The sequence below is a fragment of the Leptopilina boulardi genome, unplaced genomic scaffold (genome assembly GCF_019393585.1).
Source record: "Leptopilina boulardi isolate dan_hultmark-lab unplaced genomic scaffold, ZJU_Lbou_2.1 LbouV2_303, whole genome shotgun sequence".
Lineage (NCBI taxonomy): Eukaryota > Metazoa > Arthropoda > Insecta > Hymenoptera > Figitidae > Leptopilina > Leptopilina boulardi.
Window position 1 is genome coordinate 347,656 of NW_026137867.1, and position 24,049 is coordinate 371,704.

At 27.6% G+C, this 24,049-nt stretch overlaps 3 protein-coding genes and 1 long non-coding RNA gene across 5 annotated transcripts; 2 read left to right on the forward strand and 2 right to left on the reverse strand.

The window, feature by feature from the left end:
• The first annotated feature begins 576 nt into the window (after window positions 1-576).
• Window positions 577-14,817, forward strand: LOC127282977 (uncharacterized). Its single transcript, XM_051307592.1, has 6 exons — window positions 577-1,015; window positions 9,875-10,329; window positions 10,695-10,964; window positions 12,739-12,927; window positions 13,691-13,826; window positions 14,232-14,817. Exons 3-6 carry the CDS (start codon window positions 10,742-10,744, stop codon window positions 14,368-14,370), a joined length of 687 nt encoding a protein of 228 aa, XP_051163549.1. The 5' UTR covers window positions 577-1,015; window positions 9,875-10,329; window positions 10,695-10,741; the 3' UTR covers window positions 14,371-14,817.
• LOC127282979 (uncharacterized) lies at window positions 1,002-3,088 on the reverse strand. The gene is made up of 3 exons (XR_007843275.1): window positions 2,874-3,088; window positions 1,340-1,394; window positions 1,002-1,134 (listed from the first exon to the last, which is right to left on the reverse strand). It is a non-coding gene; the product is annotated as an uncharacterized LOC127282979 (long non-coding RNA).
• LOC127282974 (eukaryotic translation initiation factor 3 subunit A) lies at window positions 13,319-21,293 on the reverse strand. Of its 2 annotated transcripts, XR_007843274.1 has the most exons (7): window positions 21,089-21,293; window positions 17,460-20,192; window positions 17,334-17,379; window positions 17,154-17,256; window positions 16,805-17,043; window positions 16,421-16,677; window positions 13,319-13,846 (listed from the first exon to the last, which is right to left on the reverse strand). XR_007843274.1 is itself a non-coding variant. In XM_051307589.1 (6 exons), exons 1-6 carry the CDS (start codon window positions 21,135-21,137, stop codon window positions 16,569-16,571), a joined length of 3,279 nt encoding a protein of 1,092 aa, XP_051163546.1. In that variant the 5' UTR covers window positions 21,138-21,293; the 3' UTR covers window positions 15,860-16,568. The 2 variants fall into 2 exon arrangements, 1 of the variants encoding a protein (XP_051163546.1); XM_051307589.1 differs by lacking the exon at window positions 13,319-13,846 and having other exon boundaries at window positions 15,860-16,677.
• A 426-nt stretch (window positions 21,294-21,719) lies between these two features.
• On the forward strand, window positions 21,720-23,971 carry LOC127282975 (DENN domain-containing protein 10-like). Its single transcript, XM_051307590.1, has 5 exons — window positions 21,720-21,774; window positions 22,348-22,544; window positions 22,724-23,155; window positions 23,227-23,344; window positions 23,481-23,971. The coding sequence occupies exons 1-5, from the start codon at window positions 21,735-21,737 to the stop codon at window positions 23,753-23,755; spliced, it is 1,062 nt and encodes a 353-aa protein (XP_051163547.1). The 5' UTR covers window positions 21,720-21,734; the 3' UTR covers window positions 23,756-23,971.
• Window positions 23,972-24,049: the final 78 nt, after the last annotated feature.

Sequence of the window (24,049 nt, forward strand, 5' to 3'; positions counted from 1 at the left end):
ATGTTCTTTTTCTCTACCAATTCCGACTGACAAAGGAAAGTTTATTTTTCAACGAAAAAAATTTTAATCCAAATGAACGTTAATACCCAGCAAGCTTTTTCTTCTAATTAAATTTACTAAATCTTTTCAAGTGATATTATATCACACAAATGAATATTTATTTATAAAATTATTTTTTTGAAAAAAAAGATTCTCTGCTATTTCATCGAATGGAAAGTATTTTTCACACATGATTTGTTTCTTATAAAACTTTATCATAAAAATAAATCTTCCATAATTAGATTAAAAAAAAACCCAATATTATAATATTTGAAAAAAATGTCAATCAATAAAACAGATACTTTTTTTTGCAATTTTTCCAATTTTTGCAACAGTAACTTTTGTTTGTAGTACCTTTCAAGACTCTAACTTGAAAATGAATTCTTTTTTAAAAATCATCTTTGAAAATTAATGAAAATTGTTGAAAATTATTATTTTTTAAACAAAGGTGAAGTATATATATTTATTTTGTTCTCGATTGGTGCTGCCACCTGTAGCACCTGTCTTCGGCAGGTGAAGGTTTTTCAGGCAAAGCACCGTGAAGCCACAGGATCAGCAACCCGACCAGTGAGTCTAGTTCGAGGAGTGAAACCGTTCTTCTTATTTCCAGCCTCAACTCGCTCAGTGTCTGTTAAACCTTCCGTGTACCTCAACTCACCTGGCGAACCTGCGCAAAAGATCATAGTATAAAACTTAAGTGTTCCAGAAACTCCCTGGTGTCCTCTTAAATCAGCAGGTCATCAATTTTCGAATTGTGCCGGTTTTCTAAAGCAAAAAAAAAAAAAGAAAAAGAAAAAAGAAAGTAAATACATACCATCTGAGGCTCGTTTCGAAGACTTCAAACAGAGTTTATAGTGTCCCAGAAATAAGGATTGTCCACAAAAGTGCAAACTACGGAAGTAGTCGATCCAGATTCTTCAGTGGGTATACGCCAAGAGTTATCGGAGATAAAGAAAAGGATGCTGAAGCAATGCAGGTAAAAAAAAAGTATCCACTATTCTCTTTAGATCCAATATTATATTGACTTTGTGGACTTGAAAGTTTTCTTCTTCTTTTTTTTTATGTAACTATACATAGGATATATTTATTCTGGACCTGTGACGCAAGAAGAGAAATATTTTTCTGTGCATTTATTTTTGAAGGAGATTTGAAACGTTCTAAAGAAATGAATAAATATTAACATTTTTAAAAATGTAAACGAAAGAAATGTTTCTGGAAATTCAGAATATTTAAAAAATGAATTTTTTTATTTATTATATTTTTTTTTATTTTTACTGACTATATATACATATATACTTACGGAAAATATTGAGCAGAGGAATAAAATCATTTGAATTGAAGTACACTAGATAAATCTGCAAAAATTTTAATAAATTATAATTCAAATTAAAGAATAGACAGATATAAATTAAAATATCGATATGATATGATATTAATCAAATTTATAATAATGAAATTAAATCACTAAACTTAATTAAAATTAGTTAAAAGCAATAATTCAAGACACGATATTCTATAACAAGGATGAGTCTTTTATTATAATGGATTCGATTTTATTTCAAAAACAGATTGAAACTAATAATTGAGTTGCACACAGAAGTTTTTATGAAAGTTGCTTCAATATGAAGACTTTTCATTTAATAAGTGACATTAAAGAGGGAAATAATGGAGAATAAATTTAATAAATTGTTATGAAAATAGGTAAATTTATAGTTTCATATTCAAGTTCCGCTATACGCTCTAAAAAAGGAAGAGGTTTGGCCTTCGTAAAATCGTTGGTTCATCCAATATACCAATAATAATAAAATAAAAAAATTATTTTTATCTGAAAAAAAATTTTTTTTATAACTTTTCTCTTACTTTCTCATGATTAGTATTTAAAATATTCAATATTTCTCTCGATAAAATGTTGTAAATTGCGAAAGAAAATTTTTTTACCCTGTTTTTTTTTTTTTTTGTAAACGAAGCGCTATTCAATCTTGCGTGAAATTAGGATCGAAGAATGAACTATATATTGGTCTTCTGTGGCAGTTTCGCATTATTTTCTCATAAAATGGAATTTGTTGAAAGTATATGAGTAATGTGTCTATTAGAATCAATATTTATTGGATTTTTTTACACACGTTATTTTTGTGCTCAAACAAAATGTAAACATTGCCTGATTTATTGGAGTAAAATCATTAAATGTCTCAAGTATTTTATGTAGTAAAAAAATTACAATTCTTGGATTAATGAATGAATATACGTATAATTTTACGCGCGCATTTCATTCAATTCAATCGTAATTTTTAATTAAAAAAAAAAAAAAACTCAAAACAAGAAATATATACTTTGAGATTTGAAAACAAGAAGTATCTGAAGAATTTAAAATAAGAATGTTGTGATTTAGAAACGAGAAATATTTAAATAATTCTTATCATATGTATGAAATAGAAAACCCGTTCAACCAGAAAGACCTGAATTAAATGCACTTGCACTTTAATATAAGTTTTTATGCTGATACGGACCGCGAAACTAAAATATAAACAATGACATAATTATATAGCGACAGGAAAAGTGATGATTTCTGGGAAGAAGCGACTATAATGTAATTTTAATTTCATTGTTTGCTTGTGAAGAATGACATAGATATTATTATTATTATTAAGTTTAATTTTTCTAAATATAGGTTTCTAAGGGAATTGTGTTTATATATATGGTTTACTTTTGTTATGTTATATAGACATAGAAGAGCAAAAGTTTTAAACAAAAGACGATGACGATTATGACCCACTTTAACAGTCAATGGTCACGCGTTCATATATAAGAGAAAATTTTTGTGGATATATACCTACCTATACTGAGAGAAGAAACGACTGTGTATATAGAAATGAGTTGCATCACGCGAATCCAGAAGCGAACGAACCCGCAATCCTCCCATTCGAACCGGTTGTTCAGTTAAAAATTCAGATTCATTCTCACATCATCCTCGTTCGATGGGAGATTTTTCAAGAAAAAGATCTAGTTTTACATGCGCCTCATTTCCCACATGAGTCATTCATTGAATAAGTAACTGATTTTCTGTAAACAAAATTAAATTAAAAAATGTTAACAACAACGATAATTTATGATATAGAAATTAATATGTAATTTTGAACAAGAGATCAATTAAGTTTTGATATAAACTCTTTAATTTTGAAATTTTTGTTTTCAAATTTTTATTATTTTATTATTATTATTCAATTTTCTTAAATATTTTGCAATATTTTTTTATTCTCTACATTTCTATAAATTGTGATTTCATGTCAAGTGACCGAGGTGAAAAATGTGGATTTTACTTGAATGGTCTACTTCAATCATTTTTTTTTTTTTTTGCTTTTTCAGTACTGTATTAAAAAAAATTTCTATAATGTCAGTTTCGAAAGATTTTTTCCCGTTCATTCGATTGATAACAATCATTTGAAAAAAAAATCTATAGGTATACTTAAAAATGAAGGACACAAAATTAAATTCAACCTTTTTGGAGAGAGAGAGAGAGAGAGAGTTTCTGATATTGAAGAAACAAAAAATCATCAAAATGTTTCCTCCTTTCAATATTATTATTTATTACTAAAAATAATATTTTTTAAAATGGAAAAATAATTTTCACTGGAAATTATTATAAATACTCCAAATTGAGAATTTTTTTTTGTATTCATTAAATTATCTGATGTCTAAAAATCATAAAATTATCACCAATAATATTCATAAATATATTCTCAAAGATGGTATAATTATTTTTTGAAACAATAAAAACATTGTTTGTTGTTTCCATAATGATATAAAAAATATGAATATTAAGTCTGAGATTTATTATTTATTAAACTGGAAAGTATCACGGGACATATATGAGAGTCCGGCTTTTATGTATAAGGTTTGTTGAGTTTAATTTTTCGCAGGAATGTCATGGAACGGAGGTCGATGTGGAAGAATGTTGTTCAACATACATAGTAAAACTTGCATGTCAAGAAAGAGAAAATCTGATCTGATGTTCTCGCAGTTTGATACTTTTGAAGCATAAACCAACTGTGAGATGAAGTCTATGGGAGTCTTTAAAAGATCGTTTTGCGACGGTCAAAGCATCAGAACAGATTTCTTTTTGTATATATACGTATATAGGTATATATATATATACTCGCAGTATTTTTTTTTTCTTTTTCTTCTTCTTTTCCTGATTCACGGTTCACAGGCTCAAAGACCAACATTGTTGGCTTGCCACATCGCGATCAAAATAAAAAAAAGAAATAAATAAATTAACAGAAATAAAAAAAAAGAAGATCTCTTCTCAAGCATTCGATTCCCAGAGTTTTTGCTTCTAAATCATGAAATCACTTTTTTTTTTTTTATCGGTGCTCGTTTTATATTTTCTGTCATCTTCAAGTAATATATAAAATAAATTGCACTATCATGAAATAAAAAAAATTTATAATTAAATTAATTTACAATTTATTCTGGAAAAAAAAATTATTATTGATAGTAATTTTAAAAATTCCTTGAGAATTGCCGCGGTTGATATTTTTAATTTGATATACTATACAGAAGAAACCATTAATCAAAAACGGTATGGAAAATTTGAAAAATGAATTCATTAATTTGTAATTATATAAGCTAGACGTTTGGTGATTATTTTTTAGAGGACATTTGGGCTGTTAGAAGCCAAATGTTCACTTTTATTTTTATAGGCCCTTTATATTCGACACCTGTCTGCATATTTCCATGCGTCGTTGAACAGAGGAAGCCGTGAGAATTGCAGAAATATACTAATTTCAGTGTTCACCCCGTGTTCTCTACTTTTCCTTCAACTTCCGGTATCTATGTAGTTGTATAAATCACAGGAGGAATAATTCGCTACATTCCGACTTAGTATATAAAACTGCGAATATACTTCTTTTTCAAGTATTGAATTTAAGTTATGAATATAAATGAAAAAAATTTTTTAACAACTTCCTGATGAGAACTTTAAAATTAAATTTATATACCTAATTTTTAAAAAAATTGAAAAAGGAATAATTTTTGAATAATCACAATAATTATTTTTTAGTTAAATAAAATTGAAATATTTATTTACTATAATTAACTTAATAAGTGTTTATTGTTTAGACAGGTTCATTAATTATAGAATTAATTACAAAAGAAATAATTGAAAGAGAGGGAATTACAGAATCAAATAATTGGAAATTCAATCACCAATGTATACTAATTGGAGGCTAATTTTTTAATCAAATCAAAAAGTCGTATATAATTTAACATTTACATCATTTTTTTTCCTTTCCTTTTTTTTAAATAATTGCTTTAATCAATTTTTGTTGTGAAAAACTAGTTTACTTTTCATGGTAACAATTAAAGCTCTTTTATGTTAGTTATTAAAAAGTATTTTAATTGCCTTCGTGAGCGCAAGGAAACAAAACCCTTGTAAAACACATGCAGAATTTAAAATTAAAATAAGGAATGGTAGAGTTAAAGTAGCATCTGGCAATTTTAATGAGACAAGAGGCGTTAAAATCTGACAAATAATTAAAATTGCACTTGAATAAAGTGACTCTTCGCTTTAAGTTGAAACTTTACTCAAACCAGATTTAATTAGAAATTTAATACTGTCAAAGATCAAGGAAATTAAATTTCATGTACAGATCCTCCATCAAGTTGTAAATTAACTCAAGAATTTTCGAGAAACTACTATATCTTTTCGTTTATCGTTAAAATTTACTTATACCGAATTAATAAATGATTAATTGCTAATAATTTAATATATAATTTAATTATTAATTAAATATTTAATTTAATAGCATTAATTTAGTAATTATTAAATTAATTAATTTAATTTACTCGCATTTTGCATTATTCACTAAAGTGAAAATATTAAAATTTTCTCAAGTTTGACTCACATATAGGTAATTTATCACTTTCTCAAATTAATGTTAAAAATTATTCATCAATTATGTATCAAAAAAGTATAAAAAAAAAATGTATTTCGAAATTTTACATCAGTCTTTAAGTATAATATATGTATATTTTTTTGAGGTGATTTAGTTGAGAGAAAAAAAGAAGGAAAGAAAGAAATTAAAGTGCGCATTTAACTGGAGGGCTATTTGAGAAAATTACAGACTTAGATCGTCTATACCTAATGTCTTTTCTTTTCTTTAATATAAAGTGCGTGTGTACATTCCATCAAATGGTTCAATGAACGGTATTAAATGAAGGGTTTTCAGAAGCTGCATGCAATGATCTGTTATTATAGCCGAATAGGTTCATTTTCATACATAGTTTAACCAGTGAAATAAAAAAAACAAAAAAAAATATAAAAAACAAAATAGATTTCGCTCTTTCAGCAAACTGATATATTGTATAAATTTACATGATTTATAAGGGCCCCCAGTTCTCTAATCCATTTTCCTAGAAACGAAAGTGACCAGGTTCTTTCAAATGCGCATATGTCGTTGAAAAAATATTGCCTCCCACGTTACATCTGCTTTTTTACACCCACAGATCCATTTGTTTTATTATATATATAAAAAAAACCCTCATCGAAAAAAAATTTATAATAATGGAAAATTTATTTTTTCAAGCATTATTAATGTTAATTTATAAAAAATTTCGTGACACGTGAACAAAAAAGAAATTTTTTTTTCCTCAAATTTAAAACTGGAGAATATCATTTTTCCATTTAAATAAATATTACAAGGAATAAATTTATTCAACTTATTAATAATATTAATGATAAACTTTAAATAAAATTTTTTTTATAATATTAAATTTTGATAATTTTTTTCATGAGACTTATTTGGTTTAAAAGCATAATTTATTCTTCACATTGAAACACCACATGTGTGAAACGTACATAAAATTTGTCAACGCTTCGCGTGGGCATCCATTTATCATTAGGATTATGAAAAAAAAAGTTAATTAATAACAATCACAATTTAAATTATCCAAAAGAAAATCTATTTCAAAACTTGTCACAAAAAATGATTATTGAAAAATATTTTTTTTTTATATTCGTTACTTTTATACAAAATTCTAAATTATTTTTTATTGTATATAATAATAATAATAATAATTGTAATTGTTATTAATTTCTTTTTTAATGCTAATAATGATTTTAAATATTAATCTACGTTTTATACATTTTATGTTTCATCGTAAATAACAAATTAGATTTTAAATCAAATAAGTGTCAATAAAGTTTTAATTATTTAATATTTTCACTGAACAGAAATTGAATAATTTCCATGAAAAAAAAAAAATAAACATCATATAAACAAAAATGGAACATGAAACTACGTTCAATGAGACTGAGAGTAAGGCGTGCTCTAATAGTTTGAAGAAACGACTTTTTCTGTGACAAATTATGGGATATCTAGTGTGACAAAACTTTCTTGGAGACAGTGTTGCTGATTATATCTTAATTTGAAGCATTTCACTTGTCTCATAAATCTGAATGCAACCATATGTGTTCACTAGATGAGAAATGGAGCACATCTATCTTGTGTCTTCTGTTGCTAATTACTTTCTGCAAATAAATCAGCTTTATGATATTTTTATTTCTTTTTTTTTTCTTTTTTTTGTTTGGAATTTATAAGCCTTGTAACTCAAGTTACTTTGTGTAAGGAGTATTTTGTAAAATGAGACTATAATCTCGTCAAAAGTCGGTTAAAAAACCGATTGTTTTGCATCAGAAGTACCAATGAAAGTTGAATACATAAACTTTAATATTTACATATTTCTTTTTCACGAACAAATAAAAAGAAGAAGAAAAAAAAATTGACAATATATCCCACAATGAAATGGAAAATGCGAAATATACGACATGAAACATATCCTGAATTTTGAGAAGCTGAAATTAAATACACACTTTGCATTTAATTCTAATTGAAATTAAATATCTCAACTGGTATATATTTTCTGTGGTTAATAGAAAATATTCACACATGTGAAGCAAGAAATTACGCAAATAAAATCTGTGAAACTATTCATATTTTTAATAATTCATTTTATTATTAATATTCAGTATTAAATAAAACACATTAAAGAGAACTGTAAAAAAAATTAATGGGAAAAAGATTTTTAAATAAATTAAATAGAAAATTATCAAAGAGAAAGAGAACTATGACCTTTTAATAATAAAAATCTATTAATAAAAATAATATAACGACTCTCGTAAATAATCGTCGATTTGCAAAAGTACTTTCACAAAGTTCATTTGCATTTGAAAATAGTGTCATCTTATATAGCGAGATAATATAACGTAAGCCTAGTTCTATTTTATACAAGTTATAAGTACACAGGTGTATGAGAGAGGTGTATATATATATATACACGTGACTAAAAATCAAGTCAGTCGGGTCAAGTAGGCAAGCTCACAAAGTAGGAGAAGAAAGAATAAGAGTCAAGTGAGTTGGGATGAGAAAATGAGAATTAAAAAAAATGAATAAACAGGAATGCTGCTGCAAGCTAACTATAAGCCAGAGCGAGGTGACGAGGTCCAGCGAATGCCGTTAGGCTGTGTCACTGTATAATATGCGTATAGTACTTGCTTCCAGTCGCAGAGAGGTCTGGGTCTCTGGGAAAACGTGATTGTCGCTCCCATGAGAAATAGAAACTAGCCATGTGAAGCGAAACATACCAAATGTTTCGAGACGAATCGCAGAAACAAGCAAGACATGTTCAATTTAAAATCCCCCCCTTTCGAAATTTTCTTGAAACTTTCCTCCCTTTTCATGTAACAAAATTCTTCTTTTAATCTTTTCTTTTTCAAATTTTCAAACTGATCCAATTTTATTCTAAAAAGGGGGAAACGATAAACAGCACCATCAATTTTTAGCTTTTTAATTAATTAACTATTAATTTGTTAAATAATTTTTCATTAATCAAATTATTTATAATTTATATACATTTTTCAGAGGGTTCTGATACTTGTGAAAGAAACTCTTTTTTATCTTCTAAAATATTCTGTAATGTATTTAAAGGGGACGTATGAATATTCTCTACAACTCATTACTTCGAATTTTCAGTGATTGAAATTTTAAAAAGATAAAATTTCTATTTGCCTGAATTTTATAAACTGAAATTAATAATTAAGCTAAATTATCACAAAGGAGAATTTTACATTAAACGAAATTTTAATTAACAAATTTTACTCGGTAAAATTTTTATGTAAAGTCTGATTTAACAAAACTTTCATTTAATCAATTAACCAACTAATTTACAACAAATTTTTCACTTTATAAAACTTGGATAAATATATATATATATATTAGAATTAACAATTTTTAGAAAATATTCATGCGTCCCATTTAAAGTATATGAATTTTTTAAAGTACTTTCAAATATCTTGAAATATTGTCAAATCTTTGAAAACATTTTAAAATATTCATTATTCAAATAATGAGTATTTCTAAAACTTATTTTATATTTAAATTTTATAATACCTTTATTTTTTTTTTCATTAAAAAGTTTTTAATAAATCTCTTCTGAAATTTAATCAAAGGAAAAAAAAAAGTTAAAAGTATTTAAAATGTTATACATTTAACTCGAAATTCATATTCTTAATTTGAAAACAAATTTTTTGATTAAAAAACAGCAGACGGTAAGAATTTATTTTAAAAATTGAAATCGAGGATTAAAGGGATTTTATTCCAAGGGGTCAAATTAAATCCCAGAGAGTTGAAATGAGATCGAAATTTCTGGCGCTGGTATATATAATCTCAACTCGATGAGTTGGAAAAAAAGTTGAGATCGAATGTCTTCAATATATCAAATTGCTTTTAAGGAAATGATTTTTCGATTTTATCTATTTTTTTTTTTTCTTAATTTTCAGGGACGATCACGAAGTCGAGTATGCTTCAGTGATTTGAATTGGAAAGAACGTGGTAGAAGGAGGGGACGTCACTGGCAGACTTTATTCTCAAAACGTGGAAGGGAATTCACGAAAAACGGCGAACCTTTACGGCACCTATTATCATCCGAGCTCATACGCTTGCAGCCAGGGTCCACCGAGCATTTACAACGGCTACCAGACGAATGGTTACATACCACATCTACAAGAGGACTATCGACCTATATACTTTTACGTGGCTCAACCCTATACGATACCCTATACTTTTGCCAAAAGACCAAGACCATCCCCTTTACAAAAGCCAAGAAAAGCAAAAAGTCATTGTCGCGTCAAGTTCTCCAAGAAGTTAAATACAGCGGAATTCGATCAGAAAGTCAAGCAAGGTGAATTCTCCAAGAGTCTCAATCAGGCGCACTTTGCACAATCTCAGGGCCAAGGTAAATATTCCAACATTGCCACAAGAGAAATTATAATATTTATAAACTTGTTGAATATGACATCCTTTATAAAGTAACAAGAGCGAGAGAGAGAGAGACACCCGGGAGATATTTGCCTATTTCCAACTATCTCTCTATAAATTAGTTAGAGAGATTGTTTGCTGTTATCATTAGCTGATGAATATCGATTTTCTTCTTGCTATTTGCGCAAGTTCAATTTTATATTTATTTTAAAAAGAAAACTTTTCTTTTCATTTATAATTGCTTACATGAGGAAAAGTTTTAATATATATTTTTTTATTACTTTTAAAAAGAGATTTGATGAAAAGAATTTTCTATTTACATACCAAATTTTTAATTTCCAGTAATTGCGAATTTTTCGAAACCCGAACCAGTTTCAACTGATCCTAGAATGACGTCCATGTTTCGACGGGGTACAATATTTGCGACATTCTTCCTCTCTTTAATTAGTGGGGGATTATTGTGTGGAGCATTAGTAACACAACATTGGATTGAAGCCAAACCATGGATACCGGACGGACCCAAAAATAGTGCTGGGAAAATTCATTTTGGATTATTGAATGGCACAAAAGAGCTCAACTACGGTTATGGATGGAGAACTCATCATTTCTCCGGTATAATGATTAATATAAAAATTTCTTAAATATTTCTTGAAATATACATTGAAACGAATGGATATTCCCTAAAATTTATTAATTCGAATTTCCAGCAGATCTAATTTTATAATAATTTTTTTTAAATAAAAATCGGTCTTCTAAAATTTTATCCTTTGAAAACTCTAACTAATGATTTTAAGGAATATTTTTCTATTCTCTGCTATGAATTTAAAAGCTTCAATTATTATTATTATTATTATTATCACTTCATGCAATGATAATAAAATTGAATTTTTAAAAAATTTTTTTTATAAAATAAAAGGGAAAATCCTTTTTTCTGTAGTAATAACAAGATGTGTGGAAGAGTATAAAGTAGATAGTTAAAAGAAGATAAGTGTTGAATGGATAAAAGGGGAAATAAAAAAAGATTTGCGAGTAGAATAGAGAAATGTGAGTAAAATTTTTTTAAATTGGAGCTTTACGAAACTATGATATACGTACTGTGTGATACTGCATTCCAGGATTCGTTAGTCTCCTCGTTAGGAACAAGTTCGGCGCTGCGTAGACTTGTTGAAAGTTTTTAGTATGTTCAAGCATGCGTCTCCAAACCAGTTTAGATACAACCTCGCACGTGTTATAAAATAGTCCTCCATGACATAACAACCAAGAGATATTTACCTACAACAGAAATGATTAATAGATCTAATTGAAATATTTTGCGAGAGATTTCACTTATGTATCTATTGAATTATTCATATTTTAAATAATAAACATTTCAGTTCATTTCGTTTAAAACAAATTTAATTTAAAAAAAAAATTGTTTTTTAATATTAAAACTTCTAAGTATTCCTTTCTATATTGATTTAGTCAGTTAATTGAAAATTTGCAATATTTGTGGTTCTCGAATTTCATTTTTAAATTCTTTCTTAAATTTCATATATTTTTTTATATTTGACAATCAAAATAATGATGATAATAATAATAGAAATAAAAATAATATTGTAATAATAAAATAGAGATTTTGAGATATTGTACAATTTTTGAAAGGATTTTTACAGATCCTTAAATCGTAAAACAGATTTACCTTGTGGATTATTATCGTTTCCTCGCGTATCTCTTTCATTGGGGTAGGTCATACGTGTGACACTGTTTCGGGGAGTTGAGGGGGAGAATTCCCATAATAAGTACGAATCACGTTCTCGACGTAAGGCCGAGGATATTGTTGTCATCTGTCACGAGTTGTATCTACCTGAGGTATTGCTGTATGCATAATTCAAACAGCAAGTACATAATTCCTTCAGCGTGACTTCTCTGTAATAATATTGATATTTTTAAAAAATTACTCAAATTAGTGTCTTCATTTATTAAAAAACTCTATAAAATTCAATTAACTAACAATGAAAATTATTTAAATTAATTTTCATTTTCAAAAAATGAATACAGAATTTCAAACAAATTTCCGCATTATCAAAAATAGAAATAATGGACTATTAATAAATATTTATGACAATTATTATTATTGTCTAATAGTTACTATTTTTTTGAAAAAATTTAAATTTAATTACCTTTATTATAAATTTGGTGCATTTTGATGAAACATTGAAAATCGATGATACCATTTTTTTAGAATTACTTAATTATTATTTATTTTATAATTAAGAAATAAATTTAAAAATATTATATAATTTATGGATAAAAGAATCATTGGTAAAGTTATTTAAAAAGTTAAATTATAAAAATTTAACTCAAAAATTGATTAATCAATAAAGGTTTTTATCATTTTCTTTTTTAGTTTCCAAACTAATTGAACAAGATCCACTGGTGATGTCATGGGGCCTTTGGTTTGGAACTTTAGTGACAACATGTGCAGCTTTATTAGCTTCAGCACTTGCTGCACTTTTGGCTGTGTTAAATACAGCTACAACACCGAGAAGTAAAATATTTTCCGTTCCCGGCATTTACTTTATCAACATTTTGGCATGTAAGTAATCAAATCCTAAAGGGAATAATTTCTTCAAGTCCTGTGTATAAAATAGTAAATTAGTCAACAATTAACAATATTAACTATGTAATTTATATATTTTTTCTACTGCTATTCATTTAAAAATAAACATCCTTTTTTTGATATTGCAACTTTTTTTTCATCAAAAGAAAATAAAATTAAATTAAAGGAATTCGAGTTTCAATAGAAAAAATACTGTTATAATTAGTAGCTCGTAAAAGAAGTGCATTTCCTAACATTAAATTGGAATCAAGTGCGTGAAATTGAATATTTAAGATTTAAGATGATCATTACGTGAGTATATCACGGTATTATATACAGCGAATAAGGAAGTAAAGATGAATTATCACATTCGTCTATCTAAAACAGATTCTATTCATTGAATTTTTTTTTATTATGTCAATAATTTAAATTTACTAATCAACACTCGATGTTAATTAAAAAAAAACTGATTCACACACGTCTATCCAATAAATGTAGATAATTTATATTAAATAAATTTAATTAATTTTCTTATACAATATTTTATGTATATTGTCTCATTGTTAAAATTAATATTTTTTTAGTTTAATTATTTGAAAAATTTATGTTAAAAATTATTGAATGGAAAATAAAAATTGAACAAAATAAGAAAGCAAAATTAATTAAAAATTCGAAGAGAGCATTAATTAGAAGAAAAAAATCGAATTCAACTTATTTTGTAAATTGGTCTGATTCTATTTTTCCTTTGTCTAATTTTCAGTATTGTTGTGCGCCGCTAGTAATGGCACATGGTTGGCACAATACTATACAAAATTATATGAAAACGTATTACCGAAGGAGAACATAAATGAAAAATGGACCAGTGAGGGATCTGCAGAACTCGGTTATTCTTTCTGGTAAGTCGAACCTATTAAACCTGAAAAAAATCCAAAAACTCTGAATTAAACAAAATGAATTAAAAAAAAATTAATTAAGTAAAATAAAAATAAAATAAATAAAATTAGAAAAATTCAAAACTAAAATTTTCAATTTCTCATTGCATACAAAAAAAGTATATAAAACCTGAAAATATTCAAAAACTTGAATTAACAAAACAAAAATTAATAATTCGATAAAACTTTCGAAACTGAAAAGTTTCATTTTCAATTTTTAAAACTTAACCGTTCATTTAAAAAAAAAAAGAAATGAAAATTTTCAATTAAAACTATTGTTTAAAAATACTTCTTGCCTCCTGAAACCAAATACAAAATAAACATAAATTGCTTATGGACAATAATTAAAATAATAAATTTTCTTATCAGGTTTGTGGTCTCTGCCGGTGTCGTTCATCTCATTAGCATTGCTTTGATCGGTTGGGGATCTGGAAAAAATAAGAGCGATCGCCTGGAACCGATTCCTCCTCTAGAAGAAAAGACTGCAGCCGCCATAATGCTTTACTAATTTTTTTTTTCCCACTTTGACTATCGTTGTTTTTTTTTACAAAATAATGATTGTCTCTAATTCGATATTTTTGATAAAAAGTTTTTCACAAGAACTTTACGAATTCATCAAAAATGAAAATTCAATTTATACGTGTATTCAATTTATTTATATTTAAAAAGACAAGCATAGTGCTATATACGAGAATGAATTAAAAAATAAGAATAAAAATCAACATGTTTAATAAGTAGTTAAGTAAATTATCATACCGCTTATTTAACTGCAGTTTCATAGAAGAATTCGCTAAGTTTGTCGCGGAATATAAATTTTAATAAAAAATGTGCCTCTTCCTTAGTTTATAAAACTAATGTAAATAGAAAATGTGTGGAAGATTTTTTTTTATATTCTTATTTATTAAAAGACAGACTAATAGGTCGTACAAATACAGTATTTATAGCTTCATACGTACCCTTATGTTTTTATTTCGTATGCCTTTTTATACCTCATATAATTAAAAAAAACCTAATGCCTTATCATTGTCGTTTAAGAAAAATAACGATAATGAACATCTTATATTCAAATATTACTCTTTTTTAAAAAAAATAATTTACCTGCGGCAATCATTGTCAAAAATAATTGCTTAAAATTGGTAAGATTTACAAGACTTAAATAATATTCATTATTTACGTTGGTACTAATTATAGTAATTATAATTAATAATTTACTTATTCATCATATTAGTATAAACATAACAAAATTCTTTTTATTAACTTCATTAGTTTTCATTTGATTTAATTTTTATTGATGATCCAACCTAATAAACAAACGTTTAGTTTTCATGATATAATTATTTGTTTTTATATAAATTAACGTAATTGAAGCATTGTTTATACCATATTAATTATTTAAAAATTAATTAGTACTATGAAGATGAAGAAAATTTTTTTTTACATAAATAACGTGAAAATAATTTAATAAAATAAGATTAAAAATAATTATAATACTTGAAGGCAATTAATTAAAGAGTAATTAAAATCGTATCACAATTTTTTAGTTTAGTTCAACAAAAACTTCGATTACTTTTATTTTTTAACAGAAAAAAAAATTTTATTTATTGATGGTGATTAATTTTCAAAGCAATTAATTCTCAAAAATTTGCCGCAGGTGTACTACTTTAAAAAGACTCCAACTTTTTTCCAAATTCTTTATGGTATTAATTTCAATTTACTTTTTTTAATTTTTACGACATACAGAATCGTACATTTGCAATTCGCAATATTGTAAACTTTTACAAAACAATTGCAATATTCATTAATGTAGCTATATAATTAAAAGTCCATGGATGTAAAATATTCAAGTGTTTTGCACACTTGAGAACATCAGTAAATTATCAAAAAAATCCTTCACATTTTTGTTAATTGATATTTACAATTTGTTTTTTCACAAGAGAAAAATTTATAAATTGTGATTAAACGCGGACTAAGAGGTAAAGTGTATTAAAAGATTAAAATTTTATAGATACAAGAGAACTTTATTGACAAGAAAGTTTCCAGCTCCCTTGAATATCAAAGTTTATTTTATTATATTTTTTTTTGTGAAGATAGTTTAATTAGTTTCTAACTATAGACTGCATTTTTGCTAGATTTACGTGCGTAGCATGCAGTGCCTTTATAACTCCTGAAAAATTCATAAAGTCCCTCGGGACTTAATTCAACAGAAAAAACGCAAATCGTCGATAGACTGATTGACGAACATTTACATTGGCGTATAATAAAAAAAATTGTATAAATTGTTATATAAATTTTCGATTTTTCGAGTTTCCTTTAAATTCTATTAAGTGAAATTTCAATGAGGGAAAGAAAAATCTAGAAATCTATAACCATGAAGTTAAAGATACTACTTTCCCGTCAATTAATCAAATTTTTTGTGTAAATTTTTAATATTATACATTATTGTGAAATATTCTTTCTTTTTTTATTGCCTCGAAGCATAAAAAAATAAAAAATTCTCGATAAAATCAAAATTTTGTAAAAATGTAAAAAAAAAGAAAATAAAAATTCTTAGAACGTACCAAATGTATCGAAAATTTCAAAGTATCCTTTGTTCATTCAATGTGAAAACACTCTGTTGATTGTGACTTTCACATGAGAACAATTCTATTTAGTTCTTCCATGTAAACAATAATAATCAACTTTTCAATAATTCATAGATGTAGATTTTTAATGACGACGAACTTTTGACCAACCACCCTCGTCCTCCGGTGCTCGATTCTCTTTCTTTTCGTCACGAACTTGTTGTTTGTCATCTACATGCTCAAAATCATCTTGCCTGAAAAATTAACATTGAATAATTTAATAAACAAAAATTAATAATTTTTAAAATTAATCAACAATGATTTTGTGCGAAATATAATGAATCTTTTAATTAATTTCTCAGATCAGGGAAGAATATTTACCGGTCATCCCGTTTCGAGTCTCTTGGATTGTCCTTTGCTGCTTCTGCCGCCTTTGATCTCCAACTGCTTCCGCCACCACCACTTCCACCTCGCGATGATTCTTCATAAGGACGACGATCAGGTCGTGGACGTTCATCTCGGTTGTCACGATCCGTATTTCTTTGACGATCGTCACGATCATCTGTTCTTCCGCCACGTGGCGGCATATCGCGCCATGATCCTCCGCCACCGCCGCTAGACTGTAATAATTTTATAATTTAACAATTAAGTGATTTTAATTACCTTTTTCAATCCAACTTATATTAAAACAATATCAGAATTGATAATAAATGAAAAATTATTAATTTACCAATTTGCTAAAGTCTCTCTTTTGGAAGCGTTTATCACTGTCATCACGTGATATTTCCTTTTTCCTTCTGTCATCATCGTCCCGAACAGTATCCCGTTTAGGACTGCAATATTATTTAATTAAAATAATTACAATGAAAATTAAATTATTCTTTAATGTTAATCAAATTTCCTAACTTACCCATCATCATCATTTTCTTTTGGAACAGCTCTTCGCCAGGATTCCGCTGTAAAAAAAAGTGATTTAATTTAAATAAATAAGAATAAAATGAACAATAATTTCATCAAATTAAAAAAATATAATTACTTGATTTGGTGTCACTTCTCTCGTATTTATCATTTCTGTCACTTCTTTCATTTCTATCGCTTCTTTCAAACCTACCACCACCACTTCTCCATGGATCTGGTTTCTCCCTCATATTCTCCCTTTCCTTTTGTTTTTGTTCCTCCAATTTTCGTTCAATCTCTTCATTTTTAGCCTTGGTGATTTCTGCCATTTGATTTAATTTTGCCAATCTCTCGGCTTCAATAGCTTCTCTCTCTTCACGTTGTTTCCTCTCCTCTTCCTCTCTCTGTGCACGTTCTTCCTCTAATCGTTTCCTCTCTTCCTCCTCTCTGATTCTCAATTCCTCTTGACGTTTACGTTCCGCAGCTTCCGCTCTTTCTTTCTCCCATTGCACTTTTCTTTCCGCCTTTCTTTGTACCTTTCGTTCCAATAGCTTTCTAGCGCGAGCTTCATTTAATTTCTTCTCAAATTCACGCAATTTCTCATGATAAATACTTCTTCGTTCGGCGAGAATTTTCTCCAAGAATATATCGTGATCTTCTTTCATTCGTGCCATACGTTCTTTTGTAGCGACAGCCTGTTGACGTTCCTCAATGGCAATTTGAATTCTCTCCTCTTCCTGTTGTTCCCATCTTTGTTTCGCCAATTCCAATTTATCCTCCATGGCTTTCTTCAAAAGTGGAATTTCCTCAATTCGTTTGGCACGCTCCAAATAATCCACCTTCTTCTCTTGAGATTTCAATTTTTGTTGCATTTCCCTTCGTTCCTTTTGCAATTCTTCGGCTTCGCGCGCTGCTATTTGTTCGGCGTCCAATTTCTTTATTTCATCTTCATCAAGTTTCTTAAGCACCTTTTGCCCATGACTTGTTTGAGAAATTTGTTGCATTTTCTCCTTTAGATGACGATCCTTAATTTGTTGAATTTCACTTTGATGACGTTTTCGTTCTCTCTCTTCACGCTCCTGCTCGAGACGTTTTTGTTCGGCGAGCATCAATGCTCGTTGCGCCTCCTCCTGACGTCTTAATTCCTCTTCCTCACGAACTGTATTAATATGTTCGATATATTCTTTTCGTTCTTCAATAATCTTGTGTCTTCCCAAAATTCTCTGGTGTTCCTTCATTTTGGTTTCATGATAATGATTCACCATGGCGTTGCGCAATTTCTCGCGCTCCTGTTTCTTCTTATTGGGATTAATAACATTGATGGAACGATGCAATACCTTGGCCATATTCACTAATTGACAACGAATTTGTTCCGATGGCATTGCCTGAAGAATAGGACCATCTGGATGATCTTCCCTTTGTGCCTCGGACAAATCAACGCCAAAGTGAATGCACGTCATTCGATGATCAATTCTAATTTGCATGTCATTGTAACGTACACAATCAACAAGAAGACGCTCCAAATGAAAATCGGTGGTGAATTTGGCAAGTTCCAATAAACGAGAAAGTTGAATCGTTTGATAAACTTGTGAGACCTGATGCACAAGACGAACGAGAGTCACGTCTTGAAGTGCAGGAACATATTGAGCGAGAGGATTAGTCTCATCGGCCTGAAGAGTTTGAATAACTGTGTCAACACGACCGCAAAGCTCGAGGGGATGAAATTCAACTTCCAACCAAGAATGTAAGTTTTGTAATTGTGGCGATACAAGATTGATAACATTCAAACGAACGATATCTTTTAGAAGAGATACACGCGTTGGTGGTTGATTGAGACCCAAGAGAACTGCAAGTTTTTGAGCTTTCTCCTGTGGACTCTTGTCAGTCTCGATGAAACGATCGAATTCAGGATGAGCAGAAGGTAATGGAATGGAGAGTGCGGCTAATAAAACACGATTTGCAAGACGTTGCTGTTCCTCCGAGGACATATTCTTCTTCATGTCACGTGACAATTGTAAAAGTTTCAATAAAGCTGCTGCATGGAACAAATAATTACCGGCTTTCCAAAAGACCATGGCAAGTTTTTGATAATAATTAGCCATTGTTTTTGGGACTGGCATCTTTTTTGACAGATTCATCAGACCGTGAATATCTTCAATGGCTTTGTATGCTTCTTGCCAAAGTTCCATTTGAATTGCTGAATCGAGTTGATTCAAACGTGTCTCGAGATTAAGTTGTTGTGTCTCAGCCTTATTTATTGACACATTCGATACAAGTTGTGGGAGTTTGCAAATGTCCTCCAAATGTTTACGCAATTTCTCACAAAGTTTACGGAATTCAGTCTTACGGTTGTACTCGAGACAAAATTGAAAAGCCATACGTGCAATATCGTGGTAGAGTGTCTCAACATGAGCATTTGTTCTCAATAATTCTAAACATTGGCAGTAGGATTCCCAGAGAAATTTCACCCATGGTGTTAAAATGGTGCGATCACTTCGATCTTGTGCATCTTCACCGCTCACTGCCGAGAGTAATATGCTTTCGGGTGTAGCGAGATTGTCGAGATCATCAATATCAATAACGGCTTGTTGACTTTGTTTTCTTGCAGCATCCGTTTTCTCTTCAGCCATTCGGAGATAACCACGAATCACATTTTCTAAACTTCCAACATTGACCGATTGAAACATGTTTCGATATTGAAATAGACCCTCCTTGGCAATGTGAGACTTTTTCAATTCCACACAAAGATCTAGATATTTGAACATAATCGGTTCGAGAACCGATTCGGACCAGCTGTATGTCCATTTTTTATTGCGGAAGACTTCTTGAAGAGTATCTAAAGCTCTTGCCGGTTTACCGACTTCGATGAATTCTGAAAAAATGAAAAGGTACAGTTATTTAATACTCAATTTAATATAAGAAATTCGAATAAAATTACAATCAAATTATTTTTTTAAATCTTTCAGAGTAAAAAATGTTTAAAATTTTATTAAATACTTCAATATGATTTTCTCTAAAAATTGAGACTAGAAAACCTAATAAATTATGCTTACTTATTTATACTTATAAATATTTATCTAAATCAAAAAAAGTGAATAAATTAAATATTATTTGATTAACAAAAATATGTGGTTCAAATAAATATTTATTTGATAACAGTCAAATAATAGATTATCTGAATAAAATAATTTTCTTTCAATGCAGTGAATGATATACAAGAAAAAAATTCCAATTAAAAATAAGTACGAAAATTCATTGTTAATTTATATTATTTTTGAAACTCACTCTACGCTTTTATTTGCTTTTTATATGAATTCATTTAACCATTTTTACTTTCAAAGCATATCAATAAAATCAGAACAAATAAAAAAATTATTCGAAACACTGTGAATAATTATCCAATAATGCAGGTGCAAAAAATATACAATTTTTATCTTTCATTATTGTATTTCTTTAATTTATTGTTTGGCTTTTGGAAAATTTATTCTAGAAATAATGACTGATGTAAGCGGCATATGTTTGATAACGTTTACCCTGAGCAAATGCCAAACTTATGAGTTAAATCTAATTAAAATGAAACAATTTTCTCAATAAGCTAGGTTAAAAAAAGTCTCTTTGTTTATTTAATGAAGGAAAAATAATATATTTAGAAGAAAAATACGAAAATATTGAACAAGTCTTGAAGGGTAAATGGGTCGGACTATACTTGTATAAAAGATTTATCAGCCATGTTGTATTATTGTCATGTGGTGTAAAGGTTGGACTTACCATTTGCCCTTTTCAGGGCGTTTTCGGGTCTTTGCCCATATCTTGCCATTGCGTCGAAATAGTTGAATCACTTTTTTAGCATTAACAACACTAGGAAGCCCAAAAAATGCACTATAAAATCAGAATTTATTAATTTCCTGACAGTATAAGTATACCGCGTGTACCGGATGAAAGGCAGACACTAAATAAAAATGGCTTCCCGTAAATGTGAGTCAAATCAGTATTTAGTTTATAAAAAAATGATAATAATAATTAACAATAAATATTTTAAAGATTTATAGAAATGTGTAAATTATTAAAATTAATACTTATAACAAATTAAAATTAATTAATTGTCTTTCTCACCTTGAAATTAATCTAATGCTCAATTCATACGTCATGTACAAACATGTCCAACTCATGTTGAAAGATAAATTAATTTCTAAATTATCTTATAAATTGTTATACTTTCTTATTTTAAAAATGAAATTAAACGTAACAAACTTGTTAAACAATTTTCTAACTTTTATTAATTTCTGTAAATTTAAAATTTTAATTTCTACATATAAATAATTTGTCCAATTAAAGGTTTGTGAATTAGACTTTAATGCCCGAAGCTAACGCCGCCAACGGTGATGATTGGTCACGTGATCAAATTTATTTCAAAATGGCGCCTCTCACTGAGTTGGTATCTTGTGCATTATTAGGTAAATTTTAATAATAATAAATGTTTAAACATTATATAGTAATATTAATTTAGTGTTAACAATAATGTAAAACGACCTTTTAATTATACTAAAAGTTAAGTGGTAAGAATCAGCACTTTATTTAAACATGGTATATACAACAAATATTACAATTTGTTTTGATTTTTTTAATTGTCTTTTGTTTACATTGTAAATTTGTATGTTATATTTAAATAGTTCTGTGATTATTTATATTTAAATCAGAATTAGTCAGTAAAATATTAATAATTTTAATTTAATATTAAATGTGAAATATAACCTACTTGATAAGTTATAACCTCAAAATATTTTCCTCGAATATAACAATTTAATAAGAATATTGATATTTCATGTAAAAATGTAAGATAATTTTGTTTAAATATTTAAACAATTTGATTTTAAAAATAGTGGATCTAAATTATAAAAAATTGTGTGTTTTCAAATCATATAAGTGTTTTACATAAATTAAACGTCAAAGATGTTTGATATAATAGTTTTTTTTTTAATTGTTTTTACAACAAAAAAATACAATGTTTAATTTTCTTATTTTTACAGAAAAAGACTGCAATGGCGCTAATTTGTTTACTTGGGGATATCCAGCAGTTACCGAGTCTCAAAAAACAATTGTTACCAGAAAGTATAATTTACAATCAGAAAAAAGTAATGGACTGTCTTTTGTATTTTCAAGGCATCAAAATGAATGGTTTTACATTTATTGTAGTGATATACTTGAGTCTAATACTCTACCTAAGGTCAGTTAATAATTTTAATTTCTAATAATCTGAATTTAAAATAAAAAATTTTATTTTATATTTTTAATTCATATAGATATTTATGTATATATATTTTTTACATTCTGATGTTTAATTAATTGAATATAGTTATACATAAATATAGGAAATTTTATGTAAATTGCTTCTTGTTTTCGTAGGTAAAACAAGTAGCCACCGTGATTTTTAGTAGAGAATTTCATCCACAAAAGTATGAAATTCTGTGTCGCGTTTTAAGTAAAACTTACTGTAAAACAGGAAGTCCTGTTGAAGTTTTTAAAATTTATATACTCGTTTATACAAAAGGTTCATGTAACTTCTCAGAGAATGGTAGTTTTATTTCTGATGAATTTAATACAAATTTTTCTAAATTAAATACCAACGTAAGAGAATTGATAAAGACATTTGAACTTGAGACAATACTCATTTATACTGCACTTTTACTTAAAAAGAAAATTATAGTTTATCATCATAGTGTTGAACAGTTATTAAAATGGATACAAACGTTTCCTGCTTTAATGACACATCATCAAGTTTCACGATATCTTCGACCCTGGGTTGATTTAGTTGAAGATGAACTTATAGAATTAAAAGTAAGTTAGTAGAATCTTAAAAAAAATATAAATGATCAATATAATATACATGCAAAACTTTTGTTTTATAGAGCCATCAGTATTATCTAATGGGATGCACAGATAGTTCAATTTCCTTAAGAATAGAATTGTATGATTTGCTTGTAAATCTACCAGCGAGAGAAATTACAGTTGCCAATCATGCTAAAGGTAAAGAAAAAATGATAAATTAAATTTTTAATTCAATTCTTTAAAAATAATAATTAATAGTACTTTTATTAAATTATTAAAATTTTTTGTTAAATTAATTTATAATTAATAATTAAAAAGAAAACTAATTTTTCAGAAAGTTTGACAATGACCAAAACTCACAAAGAAATTGCACTTTTTTTGGTGCAACTTAGTGAAAATCAAACATATACTGAAGCTCAAATAATAGCTGAAATCGCAGATAAAACGGGAGATCTTCTCACTCAACTGACGTCGATCGCAAAATCTGAGTCAAATGAAAAGAAAAAATCAATAAGTGCTCGAATTATCAAAGAAAAAAATTTAGCACCAGCAGTAGAAAATTTTCTTATTAATTTAGCCATTGCTGAAAATTTTGTAATTGTACAGTAAGTATTTTTACAAATTGTTCCTGATGAAAAAGTTTTTAATTTAATAAAAAATCTTTATTTATTGATTAATTCTTGTTAAAATTTCAAATCTTTATAAACAATTTTATAATTTTCTTTTTAAAGTATGAGAAAAATCATAATTTTTTTTTTATAATTTTAAATAATTTATTCTATATAATGTACAGTACTAAATATGTAAATAAATATTTTTTACAAATTTTCGTATAAAATATTATTCATAGAACCCTTTATTCTTTAATATTTATCTATTTTAAGTATTTTCATAATTTTATTA

Excerpts from the sequence above, each read along its gene's own strand:
- LOC127282975 (XM_051307590.1), top strand. The coding sequence starts at position 21,735 with ATGGCGCCTCTCACTGAGTTGGTATCTTGTGCATTATTAG. Across the intron at positions 22,545-22,723 it reads AGTCTAATACTCTACCTAAG|GTAAAACAAGTAGCCACCGT; the intron begins GTCAGTTAATAA and ends TTGTTTTCGTAG. Across the intron at positions 23,345-23,480 it reads AGTTGCCAATCATGCTAAAG|AAAGTTTGACAATGACCAAA; the intron begins GTAAAGAAAAAA and ends CTAATTTTTCAG.
- LOC127282974 (XM_051307589.1), bottom strand. The coding sequence starts at position 21,137 with ATGGCAAGATATGGGCAAAGACCCGAAAACGCCCTGAAAAGGGCAAAT. Across the intron at positions 17,380-17,459 it reads GAGAAGTGACACCAAATCAA|CGGAATCCTGGCGAAGAGCT; the intron begins GTAATTATATTT and ends TTTTTTTTACAG. Across the intron at positions 17,257-17,333 it reads AAAGAAAATGATGATGATGG|TCCTAAACGGGATACTGTTC; the intron begins GTAAGTTAGGAA and ends ATAATATTGCAG.
- LOC127282977 (XM_051307592.1), top strand. The coding sequence starts at position 10,742 with ATGACGTCCATGTTTCGACGGGGTACAATATTTGCGACATTCTTCCTC. Across the intron at positions 10,965-12,738 it reads GAGAACTCATCATTTCTCCG|TTTCCAAACTAATTGAACAA; the intron begins GTATAATGATTA and ends TTTCTTTTTTAG. Across the intron at positions 13,827-14,231 it reads GAACTCGGTTATTCTTTCTG|GTTTGTGGTCTCTGCCGGTG; the intron begins GTAAGTCGAACC and ends TTTTCTTATCAG.